The sequence below is a fragment of the Pelodiscus sinensis genome, chromosome 1 (genome assembly GCF_052426305.1).
Source record: "Pelodiscus sinensis isolate ZL-2025 chromosome 1, ASM5242630v1, whole genome shotgun sequence".
NCBI lineage: Eukaryota > Metazoa > Chordata > Testudines > Trionychidae > Pelodiscus > Pelodiscus sinensis.
Window position 1 is genome coordinate 44,706,859 of NC_143052.1, and position 18,069 is coordinate 44,724,927.

The 18,069-nt window shown below is 40.9% G+C and overlaps 1 protein-coding gene across 5 annotated transcripts in view; it reads left to right on the forward strand.

Annotated features, from left to right (window-relative positions):
• Positions 1-18,069, forward strand: part of TSPAN12 (tetraspanin 12) — a 127,970-nt gene that overhangs the window by 11,002 nt on the left and 98,899 nt on the right. For 4 of the 5 annotated variants that reach the window (XR_016349831.1, XM_075929020.2, XM_075929028.2 and 1 more), the window contains exons 3-4: positions 10,252-10,334; positions 11,003-11,138. Coding sequence is in view for 3 of the 5 variants with exons in the window: in XM_075929020.2 (XP_075785135.1) it covers positions 10,252-10,334; positions 11,003-11,138 (219 nt within the window). In the remaining 2 variants the exon portion in view is untranslated. The remainder of the gene's footprint in view (positions 1-10,251; positions 10,335-11,002; positions 11,139-18,069) is intronic. The other variant, XM_089779153.1, reaches the window with a different exon arrangement.

The window sequence follows — 18,069 nt, forward strand, 5'->3', positions numbered from 1 at the left end:
CTAAAAATTATCTATAAGAACGGCCGTACTGGGTCAGACCAAAGGTCCATCTAGCCCAGTACAAAGAAAGATGAAACAGAAGTGGAAAAACTGTGAACAGCCACACCAGAATTGTTGAGCCCCGTTTGTAGGGGCACATGGGACAGCTTCGCTAGCCATGGGGAAGGCTTCGTGAGTTGCACTTTCAGGGGGTGAAGAGCCGCATGTGGCTCGTGAGCCATGGGTTGGCCACTGGACATTAGGAAAACTTCTTAACTGTCAGGGTGGTTAAACACTGGAATAAATTGCGTAGGGAGGTTGTTGAATTTCCATCACTGGAGATATTTAAGAGCAGTTTGGATAGACATCTATCGGGGTGCTCTAGACCCGTGGTCACCAACCTGTCGATCGCAATCGACCGCTTGATCAGGAGCGCCCGACCAGTCGATCGTGAGGCGTTTGGGGCCTGCCTGTTTTCTCCCATCCCCAAGAAGCCCCACTACCTACCTCCTGCGACAATGGATGGAAGTGCTTCCTGTGGTGGATGGAAGTCCCGCAGTTGCACGCCACTTCTGGGATTTCAGGAAGCGTGCTGACTGCTTCCCCCCCTTCCTTAATCCCCCCTCCCCAAGCAGCTGGCGCAGTACCTGAAAGGCCAGGTCTGTGGTGGGCTGGGGACGTTCTCGCTGGGGCGAGGGGGGAAGGGAGAGGAGTTACCGGAGGAGGCACGTGCTGGGACATCCTTCCACTGCTGGGGAGGAGGGAGTAGGAGTCCCCGGGGAGGTGTGCACCTACTTCCCTCCTCTGGGGGAGGGGGACGGAGGAGGGGGTAGGAGTCCCCGGAGGAGGTGCACACAGATTTCCCTCCTCTGGAGGAGGCACAGGCTGGGACCTCCTTCTCTTGCAGTGGGGGAGGGGTATGGAGTTCCCGAAGGAGGCACGTGCTGGGGACTCCTGTTTCCTGGACCCACCAATACCATGTTTCCTTCCCCAGCAACCACCGGCAGCCTGCCACCTGCCCCATCACCCTGTCCCTTGCTTCTGCACCCTGCCACAGCACCCACTGACACCCTGTTCCCTGCCCCCACTAGCACCCTGCCCCTGCCTCTGCCCCAGCACCCACTAGCACCCTTCCCCAGTACTGTGTTCTCTGCTCCCATCAGCACAATTGGGGCCACATTAGTGAAGCTTGGGGGATTTTGGAGGAGGAGTTATTATTATTATTATGTTTTTTTTGCATCTCACTTGTGGCCCCAGCTGACTTTTCTGTGGGTCAGTGACCCCTGACTCAAAACAGGTTCCCCGCCCTTCTCCTAAATAAAGACAATGCTGAAACTTTTGTGTTTGACATATTTTATTTAAAAATGAAGCCTGGCCAACAAACCCCCAATTGGGGCCAAGCCCCCATCTGGCTGCAGCATCATAATGCCCCCTGACCCCAAATCTGAGCCTATCATACACTGGAACCCCCTGTCCTGAGCCTCTCACATCCCCAAACTCTTGCACCCTCACATCCACAAGCCTTTGGTTTGCTCAGCACCCCAACTCTCCATCTGACCCCAACACTCCCCAGCCTGGAGCCCCCTCCTCGAGCCAGCATCCCCTTCTCCACATCTTCCTGCATCCAAGGTATCCGGGAAAAACTCTTCCGCATTGAGGGATGTGTTTGTTCTTTCGCTTTCTTTAGCGGAAGAGCAAACGTGCTCTTTTAGCAACCCCTGTATTCTACGTTCTATGAAGAATAAGGGGCTTTCCAAAAGGAGGAGGTTTTTCTGACATTTGGCCCACTCTAGACAGGCCAAATGTTGGAAAGACTTGTTCCTACAGAAGAATGGGGGGGAGGGGGGGGAATGGCAGAGCAGCCTGAGAGTGTATAAGGGCTGAGTATAGCAAGTGTGGAGAGGAGAACAGAGAGGGCGGGGCTTCAGGGAAGGGGTGGCATCTTGGGGGAAAGATGGGGTAGATCTTGGCTTGTTCTGTCATTTAAAAAGTGATCTTGGGTGTAAAAAGGTTGGAGACCACTGCTCTAGACAGTGCTTCGTCATGAGGGCAGGGGACTGGACTTGATTTCTTGAGGTCCCTTCCAGTTCTAATATTCTATGATAAAACCATACAGAAAAGAGAGAATCACAAGGCAGGCGCCGCCCTCCCCTGGGACTGCCCCAGATTGAGCCTCCATTTAGAGAGGGTGGGGGCATGAAGAGCTCCTCCCTTGATGTGTTCAGGAGCATTGCCAGCCGTTCCCCTTTGTCAGGGAGTGAGGGGAAAGTGTGCCGTGTATTGCATTCCTCAGTCTGGCTGGGGAGCACAGGGGATAGACTAACCTGGACCTACCCCAGCTGGGGGACATACACCCCTCCACCATCTTCTCACCTGCCCCCCAAGATTCCGTGGTGAGAGAGGGGTGGGGTAGTCCTCTCTCCTTGGGGCAGCTTGCATACTGGACCCTTCATCCCCAGCCCCTCAGAACAATGATTTAAATGAAGAAAAACAAAAAATGAGTTCAGGATTCTAAACAATGGCATATAAATCTAGTAGGCTATAAAGAAGAATACTTGTATTTCTGTTATGTAGCTTAGTACTTTTCCAAGCTGCAGGAGACAGATAATACATCTCCGTGTAAATATTTATTATTATTTAAAAAATTGCACAACATTTATTTTTTTTTAGACTTTACCAAGTGGCATATGGAATTATTGATGAACTCATTTTACAGGTGAAAAACAGGAAGGTTAACTAATGTAACGAATAGGGATGTGAATGGTTAACCCTTTATGGGTGATGTTTACCTGATACGGTTAACTGGAGGGGGCCGGAGCAGCTCCCTGTCTCCAGTGGGCAGAGGGCTGCTCCAGCTCCATGGGGCCTGCACTGGATGGGGAGTGCTCCAGCCCAGCCAGAGCAGCTCCCGCCTGTGATGGGGGGAGGTGCTTCAGTCTGCTCGTCACTGTTTAATCGGTTAACTGGTTAAACAATGTTTAACTGTTGAATTAAATAGGATTTTACATCCCTAGTAATGAAGGTCAAAAATAGATTTGTGCTTTTCTACAAAGTTCCTTATGTGGCCTCGAGCAAGTCACTTAACATCTCTGGATCTCAGTTACATGTGTTGTATAATGTAAATAATATTTTCTTGCTTCCTGGGGGAGCAGTATGAGGCTGTATTTAATAAGAGAGAAAAGAGGTTAGCGAAGTCTCAGAGGAGACAAAACTGAGCACTCACCCTTCTTTTCACGTTCTCATACGTTAAGGACAAAAGTGTTGGAATGTGAGAGGGAAATTTGTCCCTGAATGTTTCAGGAAATGAAGAACAAAAAGTAGCTAAGTTGGCTACAGTCATGCTGTGACTTTGAGCTATGAGTTTAGTGGTGAAAGCCCATGCAGCATGTTTTGTGTGTGCCCTAAGCAATTTTTCTCCAGGTTGCAGCTTAGTTAAACCCAGGCCAATTTTCATTGGCTCACTCAAGAAGCATAGTGAGGGTTATTTTTATGCTAAAATTAAAGTCCCTATTCTGATACCTTTGATCAGGCTTAGTGGTATCTTACTCTGAAGTTAGTGAGTTTCTTTTTTTCTTTTTGTGTTCTGTAAAACGCTACTCAACATAACTAAGATAATCAGAATCTCACACTAAGGTTTTTACCTCCATCCATTTTGATGCAAGAGGTTTTTTTATTTTTTTTAATGACAATCTGATGGCTTTTTAGTAAAGCACAACATGTTTTCTACCTTCTTCACATACCTCCAAATGGATTAAATGTTTTGCTCAAATTTTCAGAACATTAATTAATTAATAATTGTAAGCATGGCAAATTTCATCCTAACAAGTAATTTTTAAATTGAATGACTAAAAAAAGTGCTAAGAATGGAAACCTTTGCAACCTTAGTGAAAACGGTCAACGCTCTTCCCCTTCTCTTTCTATAAACATATGTATTACAATGAATATGTATTAAATTTTTCCAATTTAGCTATGACCTTTAAGACATCATAGGAAGCAGAGTCTTGAATGATGTTCTGCAAGACATGCCTAACGAATAAAAATACTCTTGATATTTTCATTTAAGTCATGTAATATCCATTTATAAAAAAACTCTCAACAATAGTTTAAGATGTTCCTGGCCATTCGTAGCTCTCTGAATGTTCTTGTACATCCAATATCTTAGTTATTTGAATGGGATACAATCAGACTTCAAAATGGGTAAAACTAGTTTGAAAGTTGAATGTCAGTATTTGATTTAAAATTTATTTTGATCATATTTGTAAACAGCATAATTTCTTTAATCAAGGTGAAAATAAATTTAATATGATAGGAAATTTTAGAAATATAACGCAATAACCAGTTAACTGGTACTCGGGAGTAGCCCTTCACCCCCTGCAGGTGGAGGACTGGTCTAGAGCCATGGGTGTCAGAACCCAGACTCCCCACGTGTAGAGATGTGGCTAGGAGAAGGATCCTGGTTAATCAATTAAACATAAGGTTTAATCAGTTAACTAAAAAACTGCAATTTTACATACCTAATGAATATATAATGCATTGTGATGATGCAGCCATCTGTAACAAATATTAAAATGCTTACTCTTATGCTTACAATACAGAATGGGTGCCTTCAGACAAACGGTGAATAAAAACGAACTGATGTGCTGATATTGTAACAAATACAGTGGAAAGTATTTTTGATGGTTTTATTTCCATTACCCTAGACCCTTTGATAGTATTTGACTATCTGGTATAGCTTCAATTGCTATGTCAGTGCTAAATTAGTAATGCATAACGAATAAAACAATTGGCTGAAATAGGATCTACCAGTTTTAATTCCGTTTGGCCTCTCTTCAGTAACAAAATAAAACCCTTGCCTCTTACGAGCTCTCCTTGGAAACTAGATTGTAGAGGGCTGTTGAGATATGACTGCCATGGCTTGCCCCATAAGGCTCACTTGTGCCCTAAGATTTTTTTTATTGGTTGCTGCTGTGGCTCCTTTCCAAGATGACTTGCAAACAAATGAGATCAATTCCTCAGCTGGTGTCAATTGGTATAACACCACTGATGCCAATTTACATCAATGCAGGAGCTGGCCCAGGATTCGATGCTGAGTGATGCCAAGTGCTCTCCAGTCCACTGACTTCAGGGAACTTTTCAGGAGCAGGCCTCTCCTTAACAGCCACCTCCTTCCAAGTCAGAATGTTTATGGAGTCTGTTGCTGACTATGCCTACACTGCAAACTAGAGGTGTGATTTCCTCCCGCCCCCCCCCCCCCGCTCCCCAACTTGTGTACACTTACTAACGCTGCTTTTAACCAGCTAGTGTGGTTATAAGCAGTGCATCTGTGGCAGCATGGGTGACTGAGCCATGCTGTATACAGACCCTCTGATTTCAGGTGGGTTTGTACTTGGTAAGGCTCAGCTGTATCTTTGCTACTTATGCCATAAAAGCTACACTACTATAAGGGCTTGAGCCAGCTGTATACATGGAGAAGGGAATCACAGCCCTAGCTAATAGAATAAACATAGCCTGTGCGTATAAAATAGTAGAAAAATTGATAATTTTTTTTTCTTTGGGGCATAGATTTAAAATTTGCATGTTGTTTTGATGAGCAGGAAGAAGCATGACTGAGAATTTTTTAACGTACTAAATTAAAATAACTTCTGTGTAACAGTAGAGTGCACCATATTCAAGTCAATAGATACAAAGAAAGTTGATCTGGAAATCTTCAAATTCAGAGGAGGAGGAAGAGGAGGAGGTGCAGAGGAGAACAAATTATATTATAAGCACAGATGCTGTGTGGGTTGATGCGTTTTTTTCCTAGAGTCAAAAAGCCAAAAGTTCACATTATATTTATATACATAATCTAGCTGCCAGATGGCTTCCACTTATAATCCCCCTGCTTCTCTCCCTCCCCCCCCCAACACACACACTTTCCCTTTTTTTGATAGGGAAATAGACAGGGTTTTTGTTTCCGGATGGGAGTCAATGTGTGAAGTATTGTTTACTCATATAGCTTTGGCCATCCATAATTATTATCATTAAAGCATTTTGTGTTTTAAGAGTATTTGTGTTTTTAGTGAATCTTTGAAATATTCTTTGTGGGTGGCTAGAGATGGAGGAGAAATTAGTACATTTCTAGGTTTGACATTGACTGTGCCTTCTTGCAGTTCCTTTCTACAAAAAAGCTGGAGATGTGTGAGTTAAGTTTATTTGACAAATGAAATCTACAGGGGATGTTTTATTCTGGATAGGTGAATGTGCTGATTCAAGGCACCATCATTGTCAGAGTTATCACAGAATTATGATAAATTGGTATTAGACTTTGGAGTGGGAAAATTAAGCTAGAAGAATTCCTTTCATGATGGCTATTCTTTAAATGGGGAATGTGTCTGTGTTCACACTTCACCATAAGAGGAATGAGAGAAAAGAATCTGTTCAGCTCTTAATAAAATGCCTTCCTAAAAAAAGGGTATTACTTCTGTGTGCAGTATCCACTGTTTGATGCAAATGTAAGAGGCATTTCTCTAGTATGCCATGCAAAAAGTATGTTAGTTTTGTCATTAAACATATACATTGAAGTAGGGATGTCAACATATAGATAAAACTGGGTTTATCGGTTAATCCTGTCAACTACACGCGTTCTGCCCTCCCCTGCTGCCTCTGTATAGGAGGCTCCCCATGAGCACTAGATCCAACTGCCCCTCCATTCACATGCTGCTGCCTCTGCTAGAGAAGCAGCAGTGCAGAGGGTGAGTGGGATAGTCGGGAGCCAATACGCACAGGGAGGCAGCTTTTAAGCCAGCTCACTGTGTGTGCCACTCCAACGACCTGCCTTTCCCTCCCCCAACAGAGGCAATAGGAGAGGGCAGGCAGGAGCCAATACCGCCAGCTGCCTCTATAAGCTGTCTTGTGGGGAGCACGGGAGGCTGCTGTGAAGCAGCCTCTGTTCGCGGTTCGCCTGGGCTTGTCATGGACAGAGGCTGCTCCGTGACAGCAGCCCCCATCTGTGAGAGGTCCGAGCTCCTTGCAGACAGGGGCTGCTGCTGCAGAGCAGCCTCTGTTGGAGCTCAGACCCCCTGTGGACAGGGGCTGCTGCTGCCCCATGCTCCTACTTCTGTATCAGAGGCAGCAGCATGGGGTGGCAGGTGGGAGCCGGTCTGTGTGGGAAGCCGATTTTTAAACCAGCTCCCCTCACAGACTGGCTCCTACCTTCCATCCCACGCTGCTGCCTGTTATAAGGAGTCAGCGGTGTGGGGTGCCAGGTAATTGTGTTAAGGATTTGTCAACTAGTCAATTCCCCCCCCCCTGCTGTTAACAAATAGAGGCAGCAAAGGGGGGGGGGAGGGTACTTCAAAGTGGCAGCACAGCATGGAGCCTGGGGTCAGCAGGGGACTTTGACCCCAGGCTCCATCAACTACTGGACTAGTAAATTAATCATTAGTTAACATCCTTGGTGCCAGGGGCCTCCCCAGGAGTGGGGCTGGGAGCGCACTGGCTGCTGGCCCCACTCCCCAGGGACTATTGAATAATCATGTAACCGCTAAAATTTGATGTGGTTACATGACTATTTAATTACATGCTATCTAATATTCCTATATTAAATGAGAGCAGCAAAGGGGAACTGGATGGCTCATGGGATTATGAATGAGATCTTAAACTTTTCACATGTAGGTTGTTCTTATGAGTCTGGTTAGTATTAACAGTGACAAAGTTGTTGGATGGGTTGTCAGTTGTAAGTGGAAAAAAATTGGTATTTATCTTCCAGTGCTTAGTAAATGTCTGCATGGTATAAAACCAAATACTTCCTTAGTCTAGTGCTGAAGAAAGCACTGCATTGTTTAACAAATGATATTTTCTCTGTTGCTGTTTACTCTGCAGTACTTGCTGTACATTTTCTGGAAAATATTGAGGAGTCAGGATCTGATGGATTTTGCCCCTCTATTGCATACTTGTGTAGGCCTTTCCAGTAATACAGAATGAGCCTAATACAGCCCCATCTCAAAATTTCTACTGTACTTTAAACCAGACAGTAATGTTTACAATTTTCGTAGTTCACATGTTTATCAAGAGGGCTTTAAAACTAATTTCATTTGCCTGTTGATTATGCCATAGGAAAATGGTTCATTCATAAGTCAGAAATGCCAGGGACACTTGCTTGTACAGTAATCTTGTATCTTTTGTAAATATCTGTAGTCAGTGCTAGAAACAAGAGATCCATTGTTTTTTCAACATCTTATGTCCCTCGTCTCATCTTCCCAGGCAGGATTTCCTGGGGTCTGGTTTAGGAATGAGCCCAATTCTTCTCTTCTTTTTACTCTGTTAATAGCTTCCTGAACAGCAGGTCTAAACAGTAGAAGAAAATGCTCTTTACTTTTTCTAATTTCCCAACCAAAATAGATCCCACATAGCAAACGAAAGAAAACGTGCAGTGACGTGTGATAGAATTTTAACTTGCACTGACTTTTTAAGGAATATGCGCACAGCCTACTAAACACAAAAGTTCCTGCTGATGTTGCTTTAAAGCAGGATTGTGTTCTCTGTTGTGTGCAGTGATTTTGAAGAGAAGAGATGAAGTAACCACTGGGACTTCTCTTGAAATTTTTAAGGGAGAAATTGCCTACTATAAGTGTGTTGCAGGCAAAGAATCCCAAGAATGTAATGAGGACACAGAGAAACCATTCAAATGCATTAGTTTTGTACCAGTTGACTAGTTCCTCACAAGTATTTTTGTTCACTGTCAGGACAGTCATGAAGCCAGGACTGAACTAGATATGGGAAAATCTGACTCCTCAAAAGACACTATTACTAACGAAAGCATCATCGATGCATTGCTAAGTAGAAGACCCATTGCTTGGGCTGGTACTCTCTGAACCTATGTACAGAGAAAGCTGGGGTGGAGAGCCATGGCAGCTCACTGGCTGGCTTACTGCAGAGATATCCTCACATACTCACTGGCTACGAACACAGCATGCTGTAAAGCAGTAGTTCTCAAACTGTGGGTCGTGGACCCTTTTAATGGAGTTTCCAGGGCTGGGTTAGACTTGCTGGGATGGGACTCAGATTACACGCCCCCTTGCTTGGGGCTGAAGCCCTTGAGCTTCAGCTTTGGCTCCCACACTTTGAGCAGTGAGGCTTGAACTTTAAACCCCCACTTTGGGTAGTGGGAGTGTCAGGTGCTCTCAGGGATCAGTCTTCCCACCTGGGTTGTGTGGTAATTTTTGGTGTCAAAAGGGGTCATCATTCGGTGAAGTTTGAGAACCTGTGATGCAGGTCAATGGCTGTTCCATCACTCTAGCCTTGACAGTCCCCCTCTCAATGTGTGGCACCCCAGTTACTGTGCTTGCAGGGGATCAATGATGATTGGTGAGCTATTTTGCTATAATGCAAAATTAATTATTTGCTTTAGAGTAGTGGATAATGGCTGCATCTGAGATCTGCTGTGGTTATCAATAGCAAAATAGAGTAAGTGGCAAAAAGGTCTAAAGTTCACAATCTAAACAAAGGATTATTAGCCCCATTTGACAGATGAGGAATCGGGTGTGGAGATTAAATGACTTGCCCAAGGCAACACAATGAGTTTGTATCCAAGTGAGAAATATAACCCACATCTTCTGAGTTTAACCGCAAGACACAATCCTTCTTTACTAATCATAATAAGTTGATTTGATTAGTACTTATGTTCCCTTGGGGTGTCAATTCCTGATGAAAAGTTAACTAGTTAAATGTTATGTTTTACAAGTTAACTCTAGAGCAGCCCCTGCCTGTGGTTGAGCCTGCTGTGTCACGCCACAGGCATGGGTGACCCACCACACTACAAGCAGGGGTGTTGCTCCAGCTGGACCAAGCTGCTTGTTAACTGGTTACTGGGTAAGCATGCCAATAAGGTTGATGCTTACCCAGTGACTGGTTAACCCTTTAAATCCCTAATGTTCCCTTTAGTGAAGTCTGGGATTATGCTTCACAGGTTGCTGGCTTTATGCGTTTCTGTGAAAGAGTTATTGATGCTAAAAACAGTAGTAAATTCCCTCTATGGGGATGTTTGAGGGGAGGCAGCCAATATTAGAATTGCTCTTTTGTGTAGAAGAGCAAGGAGCAGGCCTTCCTAGGTAACAGCTGCACAAACTGGAAGGAAGATAATCAGTATAACTGCCTCTCTAATTAACTTAGGTAACCAGCTCACAACATGGGAAAATGTTGTTTGAATAAATGACAAAATGGATATTTTTGAGAGTTGATCCTTCATTATTTTTTAAATGCTTGATAAATAACATTGTTTTTGTTTTCTTTTAGCTGATGTCCATCAGTGTGTTGGGTGTTTCTGCTTGGATGAGGGACTACCTAAACAATGTCCTTACTTTAACTGCAGAAACAAGGTAAGCTTTTCCTTAACCCTAATAATCCCCCTAGTTGAATGATGGGGCTACACAGTTTATCAAATATAGCAGGACATCCTAATTAAATTTTCTATGGGAAAGGAAACTCTCAGTTATTCTGTGTGCTAAAATGTGTATCTGACTTTTTTTCTTTCAATCGTTGGAATCAGACATGGTGTCAACTCACGTATTTGCCTGTGGAGCCCCTTTCTGGCCAAATTCTCTGTCAGCCTCTCTCCACTTTTCCTTCACAGTTTCTCAGGCCATTATCCATGTAGACTTATGTCTAACAATAAACTAATAAATAAAGAAGCAAGTCTGTTAACATGAAATGTCTTGTAGCTCCATTTTCAGTGTCTCCAGCTCCTCCCTCAGGACCTGCTTCTGGGTTTGTTTTATTTTTGGCTACTTGCTCTGACTCCAGTGACCTGAGATTCCAGCTTGTGATTTCCTGCTGGCTTGTGTTTTTTCTGGACTGCTCCTTCTGCCACCTTATTTAGGACTCCTTGTAGTTCCTCTTCTTTCTCAGCCAGTTGTCTCTTGAGTTTTAAATAATATAACATACAGTAAACACTATTGGCTCTTTAGACTGTAATATTATTTTACAATGAGGTGCTTTGATTTTTAGGGTAGTACTTTATTATTTCAATTCTGGTTTTGATTTTCAGGGTGGAGGAGGCTGTCATTTTGACTTATTTTCCCGTGGTGCATCCAGTCATGATTGCTGTCTGCTGTTTCCTTATCATTGTTGGGATGTTGGGGTATTGTGGAACAGTGAAAAGAAACCTCTTGCTTCTTGTATGGGTATGTTTTCACCTGCAAAAACAGTTAACTTCTGTTTTATTTAAGCAAGGAAGAAAAATATTCACAATCCCTTCCTCTAGATGAACATTCTATCGTGTGATTATTTTTTTTATCATGGTCTAGTTTTGACATTGGTATTATATTATAATTGTAAAACACACCGTAGGAAAGAATTCATCATACTAGGATGAACTAAAACTAAATCTGAGGAAGTGGATCTGGCCCACGAAAGCTCATCACCTATTAAACCATCTTGTTAGTCTTTAAAGTGCTACATAGTTTTTCCTTTTGTTTTAGCAGGATCAGATTAACTATTACTAGGGTGAACTAAGTTATGATTAGGAGCTTCAGGGGGTAGCAGAGCTCATGATAAGCTCATGATACCATGTACATGTTTTGTTAGTCTATACAGGCAGTTCCCGGGTTACATGGATCCGACTTACATCGGATCCCTACTTACAAACGGGGTGAGGCAACCCCGCACTAGCTGCTTCCCCCCAGCAGACCGGGGAGATGCGAAGCTAGTGCCCCCCCTCCCAGCAGACCAGGGAGACGCAGAGCAGCTTTTCTCAGCAGACACCTCAGCTTGAGAATAAAGGACTGAGGGAAGTGAGGTGTGGGAGAATAAAACTGAGCTCTGGAGAAATGTTTGGCTAGAGTTTTCCCTACAATATGTACCAGTTCCGACTTACATACAAATTCAACTTAAGAACAAATCTACAGTCCCTATCTTGTACGTAACCCGGGGACTGCCTGTAAAGTGCTACCAGACCGTTTGCTGTTTTTTTTAAAGTTATGATTGAAAGGCAAACAATGTGAATTGCACAAACCTAGTTGATGTTAATAGTGGAGGAGTCATTCAGAAAAATGTCAGTATGGATCAGTCTGAATGATCTGAAAAAAAAAACCTTGTATTATGGGTCTGACTTTTAGTAACTAACTTGTTAATTAACCTGGCTTCTACAGTGCTTCTATACCCACAATCAACTGTAGGTACAAACAGCATTTATGTGTCTGACTAGGTGATTTGCAGTTGTGAGGTTTGAATTCTGTTTGCATCTGGAATTTTTGCAGTTTGTCCTCAGCAATTAACTCAGTTTCAAATTGCCAGCTTTCTCCTTGCTTTGGAGGCTATGAAACTTTGAGCAAGCAACAGATTGGAATGGTGAAATTTTCCCTCGTGCAAGGCTATAGGCAGAATTTTAAGCCTAATGAGGACTTGACCCTGCAACATGCCAAGTTTTTTCAGCTCCAGCTAGGACGCAATGGTTTTGGGGATTTGGCTTTAATCCTTTAATGTGGGGGTTATGTAGTTACTAAGCCATCTACAACTTTGGGACTACTGTACTGGAATAAGACAGATTTATGCCACTTGTGGTGATCACTCTAATGCCAATGGAAGTAAGTAGAAAAGTAAAATTCTTTAGCACGTAGGAGCTACCCAGCAGCATCCATATAGTAATTTCTAACCCGAGGGTATGTCAAGTATCCCCAAAGGTTTCTACTGCTATATTTTATGCATAGGTCTCTTCCAGCCTAATTTTCTCAATTTTTGGTGCAAAACAAGGAAGATGAAAGAACATGAGATTCACCCTACATCATTTAATATAAAATACTATAATTGTATGCAATACAGTCAAAGGGTTTTGAGGGCTTAATATCAGAGAGACTTGTTTAAGAGGGAGGGTTGGCTTTTAGAGTTTTATTTGACCTTGTCATGAAAAGTTCTGTAGCACTAATTATTACTTTGTTCTGCTATTGCAACAACAGTGTGCATGTTATCTGGTGTATTTCTTAAAATCTCCATATTGTTATATCACAATTCTGTATTTTTATGTTAATTTTAGCCTATAGCAATAGAATAGGAATACATTTTTTTAAAAAAAAACTTGTTTCCAGGCTTGATCCTGCACCATTCAAGTCAGTGGGAACAGTTTCCAAACATATTGCAGGTTTACTGGCAGGAAAAATGATAAAAAGATTTCTGTAATTCCTGACTGCATAATTACTTTCTGAATTATATTATTTACATGAGGAGAGATAGCTTGGCCTAGAAAAGCTAAAAAAGACTGACTCTCAAGAATTAGTCACTGAATTCAGTGAATTTTTAAAATACTGTAAAGGGATAAAGCATTTTTTATATAAACAGAATAGCTGTTGACATTAGACCATTTAGACTTTTATTACATTGTCACACTACGCTTTTGTGAGAATTTAAGGTTTTTTTTAATAAAACACTTTTATTTTGTGGAACCCTCCCCCCCCCCCACTAATTGCAATGATTTAAGACAAAAATGAAGGTAAGTACACTATGAAGCCTGTGAATTCTGTCATAACAATACATTTTATATTTGGCTTCAACTATGAATAAAAACCTTTTTATTTTTCTCAAAATTAAATAAAAAACCTGGCAACATAGCTTAAAAAGTCCATCTTCTTAAAATGCCAGCTGAGAAGAAGAAATAGCTATTGTTTTTAACGCAATTGGGAAATAAATTAATGTGTATTAAGCAGTCACATCACATTAAATCAGAACAAAACAAAACAATCCTAGAGTTTGACTTGAAATATTTTACTCCCAAGACCTTGAGAACTAGCTCTTGCTGATCAGACTGATTAAGCAAAAAATAAATATCTTCTTAAGTATGCCACATGATTTGACTAATTGTTAAATAAGCAGAGTACGGTTATACTGCAGAGATGTACAGCCATAAGTCAATATTCCATTCATCAGACTAATCAGGAAAGTGATGTATCAACAGAACAAGCTTTTGTAAAACCAGATTAACTGAAAGATAAGGAAAGAAACCAGGTGTAAACATACCTGCCTTCTTTGTCATGCTTACAAATTGGTAAACTAGCTAAACCCAAAACCAAGGAACCAAGGCCTGAAATTCTTAGGCAACATGTTTAATTTTAAAAAAATCAAATAACATTTAAGAATCTTAAAAACAGATTCCTTAAAACATATATACAATAATACATCTGAATAAGTGAAACTTTTAAAGGAAAAACGAATCTAGCAATCATTAGAAAACTCTTACCACTCTGAGCTTTTTGCCATAAACTATAATTGCCATAATTTGTTCTTGAAATTCTACTGGTAGTTAAATATTTGAAAGCTTTTCAGCTTAGTATCAGAGACACACATAAACTGAAGTGACATGTTTACCTTGCTTAATGACCGAATGTAACCACAAGATTATAATTTATCATCTTCTGTTGCTTACATATGGTCACTTGATAGTGATCTAAACTGTGAAAACTTTAAGTTGGGTAAAACAGAGGTTTGGTTTGTTTATGTAGATTTGATCTATTAAGAGTTTATATGTTTACATATGCATATGGCAACCTCTGCTCTCTTTCTGTGTATACTACATACAGTTGCTGTATTTAACTCTGAAACTTTATTCCTGTTATCTCTTGTAGCTCTGTTATGTATTGATTTTTTTAATTTAAATTGTCTTAAGTATTTATATTCAGGAAGGTTAGTGGATTGTGTGACTGAAGATGTAAGTTATAAAGACAGCGTGCATTATGAGCAGCTGTAATGTGAATTTCTTTGTTCTCTATTAATAATGACCAAAGCCCTGAAGTCGAGATGAATTCTTTAGTCATCCAGGCTTTTGTCACCTCTCTTGAGGGTTTCTCCAAAGCAGAAATTACCTGTTGTAATAGTATCTGTGTGGTTTCTGTAGAATGGCATGTTTACCAGTAGGCAGTGAGATGAGATTACTAAATTAATTTCGGTTAGGTTTGATTGCAACCCAGGAGATGAAACATTCAGTTGTTTACCCATAACACTCAGCTGATGCAGTTTAGCAGTACTTAGTCCTATAATGTAAGCTTTGGTACAATGAAAGAACAATCTTTTAGCTCATGATACCATCTACATGTTTTGTTAATCTATAAAGTGCTACCAGACCATTTGTTGTTATTTAAGTTTATAACTAATCAAGTAAGTCCAGTCATTCAAATTTAATGTAATATGACTTTGTAGTATAGCCTTTTTTTTTTTTTTTAGCAATTTTGGTAAAGGAGTGAACGTAAAAAGTAAGAGCAAATGAGAAACAGTGTTGACAGTTTAGGGCCCAGTCCTGAATGATACTGTGTGCCTAACTTTTATTGATGCCCGTGGGTATTGGAGCACTGATTGCTTACTACAGTGGCCCTCGAGAGCAATCATTTCCTGTATAATGTAGAATGAAAGATGCTGGCATTCAGAGATTTAGGTCTGAATTACATTATGCTGTTGCTGGATCAGGTTTTTTTTAAAAAAAAAAAAACTCTTGGAAGGCATATGATTTTAAAAAAAATACTCAAGTTGATAAATTCGAGGGGGGAACATCAGGATGCTATAGTATGTGTAAGGGACATAGATTTCACTAATTTTTCATTTTTTACACTTCTGTTGCCCAATTACTTAGCTTGGCTGAGATCTTTTTGAAGCTCTTCACAATCTGCTTTGGTTTTAACTATTTTGAGCAGTTTTGCAGATGATACCAAACTGCTCAAGATAGTTAAGACCAAAGCAGACTGAGGAGCTTAAAAAAAGATCTCACCAAACTAAGTGATTAGACAACAAAATGGCAAATGAAATTAAATAATGCATATTGGAAAAAATAATCCTAACTATACATACAATATGAAATTTTACTACAACTACTCCAGAGAGATCTTGGAGTCATTGTGGCTAGTTCTCTGAAAACATCCACTCAGTGTGCAGCAGCAGTCAAAAAAGCAAATAGAATGTTAGGAATTATTAAAAAAGGTATAGAGAATAAGACAGAGAATATCTTATTGCCTCTATATAAAACAATGGCATGCCCACATCTTAAATACTGCATACAGATGTGGTCGCCTCATCTTAAAAAAAAAAAAGATATATTGGCATTGAAAAGGTTCAGGAAAGGGCAACAAAAATCATTAGGAGTTTGGAATGGGTTCCACGTGAAGAGAGATTTAAAAGACTTGGACTTTTCAGCTTAGAAAAGAGGACACTAAGGAGAGAGATGATAGAGGTCTATAAAATGATGACTGGTGTGGAAAAAGTGAATAAGGAAGAGTTATCTACTTATTCCCACAATATAAGTACTAGGGGTCACCAAATGAAATTACTAGGCAGCAGGTTTAAAACAAACAAAAGGAAATTTTTCTTCACTCAGCACACAGTCAACCTGTGGAACTCCTTGCCAGAGGATGTGGTGAAGACTAGGACTTGAACAGGGCTCAAAAAAGAGCTAGATAAATTCATGGAGGTTAGGTCCCTATATGGCCATTAGCCAGGATGGGTAGGAATAGTGTCCCTAGCCTTTGTTTGTCTGGAAATGGGTGACAGGAGAGGGATCACGTGAGTATTACTTGTGTTCCCTTCCTCTGGAGCATCTGGTATTGGCCACTGTCGGCAGACAGGATGATGGACCTTTGGCCTGACCCAATATGGCTGTTCTTATGTTCTTATCCTCTAAACTAATTTATATCCCATGTAAGAATTACATTTATGTTTAAGTTAAAATTGAAAATTGTCTATTTCTCTTCCATATTTTCTACACTGAGAAGGTGATTTTCAAAGGGAAAAAAGCGCTTAGATGCCTGACTTTCACCTAACTGTTCTTTGTACCTGGAAATTCACCTTCTGACTGATGGAAAGAGTCTGAATTGTGTTTAAAAAATGGGGAGGGGGATAAAGTAAAGGAATACTGCAAATAAGTAACTAGATTTATAACTGGGAGAACTTCTTAAAAGGGAAATTAAATTAATGCCTGTGACACTTAACATTCAGGTCGTATCAATTTGGATAGTATTTGTGACACAATTTTTCATATAAAAACTTGTTTATGTTTTAGCTGAAACAGGATACATGGATTTCTCACTAATGTAAAGCATGCACACGATCTCTTATATTTTTTCTTGAGTATAAGAAAACGACACTCTCCATTTCTTATTGTTTGTACTATGATGTCCCTTTAACAGCATTCTAGATTACTGGTGAGATTATATTGAAAACAGATTCACATTTCCATTTGATTATTTTGCAGAAAGGTCCCATGGTTAGTGACCTGGCCTAAGGCTCTGGAGATCTGGTTCAATCCCTTGCCCATTTTTGTTCAGCTGTGGACTCTCTCTAATTTGTCTTTTCTAAAGGAAATACTTTGAATTTATCAGTAGTTTCATCTTGTTGATTTCAGACTGGTTCTCCAATTTGTCAAAGTTGTTTTGAATTCTAATCCTGTCCTGCAAAGTACTTTGTAGTCCCTCGCAGCTTGGTGTCATCTGAAAATTTTATAAATTTATTCTCTACTCCATTAACCAAGTCATTAGTGAAAATATTGAATAGTACTAGCCCCAGAATGAACTCCTGCAGGATCACTCTTGATAAGCGCTCCCAGTTTGACAGCAAACCATTGATAATTACTGTTTGAGTCTTTCTACCAATTGTGCACCCAGCAGATAGTAATTTCATCTAGACCACTTTTCCCAAATTTATTTGAGAATGTCAGGGGGGACTGTGTCAAAAGTCTTACTAAATTAGTAAACGGGAAAGCTGTTGGAAACATTTTGATTAGGGTTGCGAGGTGTCTGGTATTGACCCCGACAGTTTGGTATTTTTGCCTCTTGTCCAGTAAAAAAAAAAAAAAAAAAAAAAAAAAAAAAAAAAAAAAAAAGTGTCCGGTATTTTCTGATCTCTCCCCCAGGAAGCGAAAATCCCTGGTGCTTACCTGTTTCTGCAGGGGAGCTGTCCAGCCTGGAGCAAGGAGACAAGATGGCAAACAGCTGCTTAACAATTCTCAGTCTTTTTTGCTTAACAACTCTCAGGCTTTTTTTTTGTTTTTTGTTTTTTGTTATTTTGCTTAACAACTTTGGTCTCCCCCCTTTTTTTCCCCCTCCAGCAGAATGTTTTCCCCAATTTTTTGGGGGAGGGGGGTGGAGG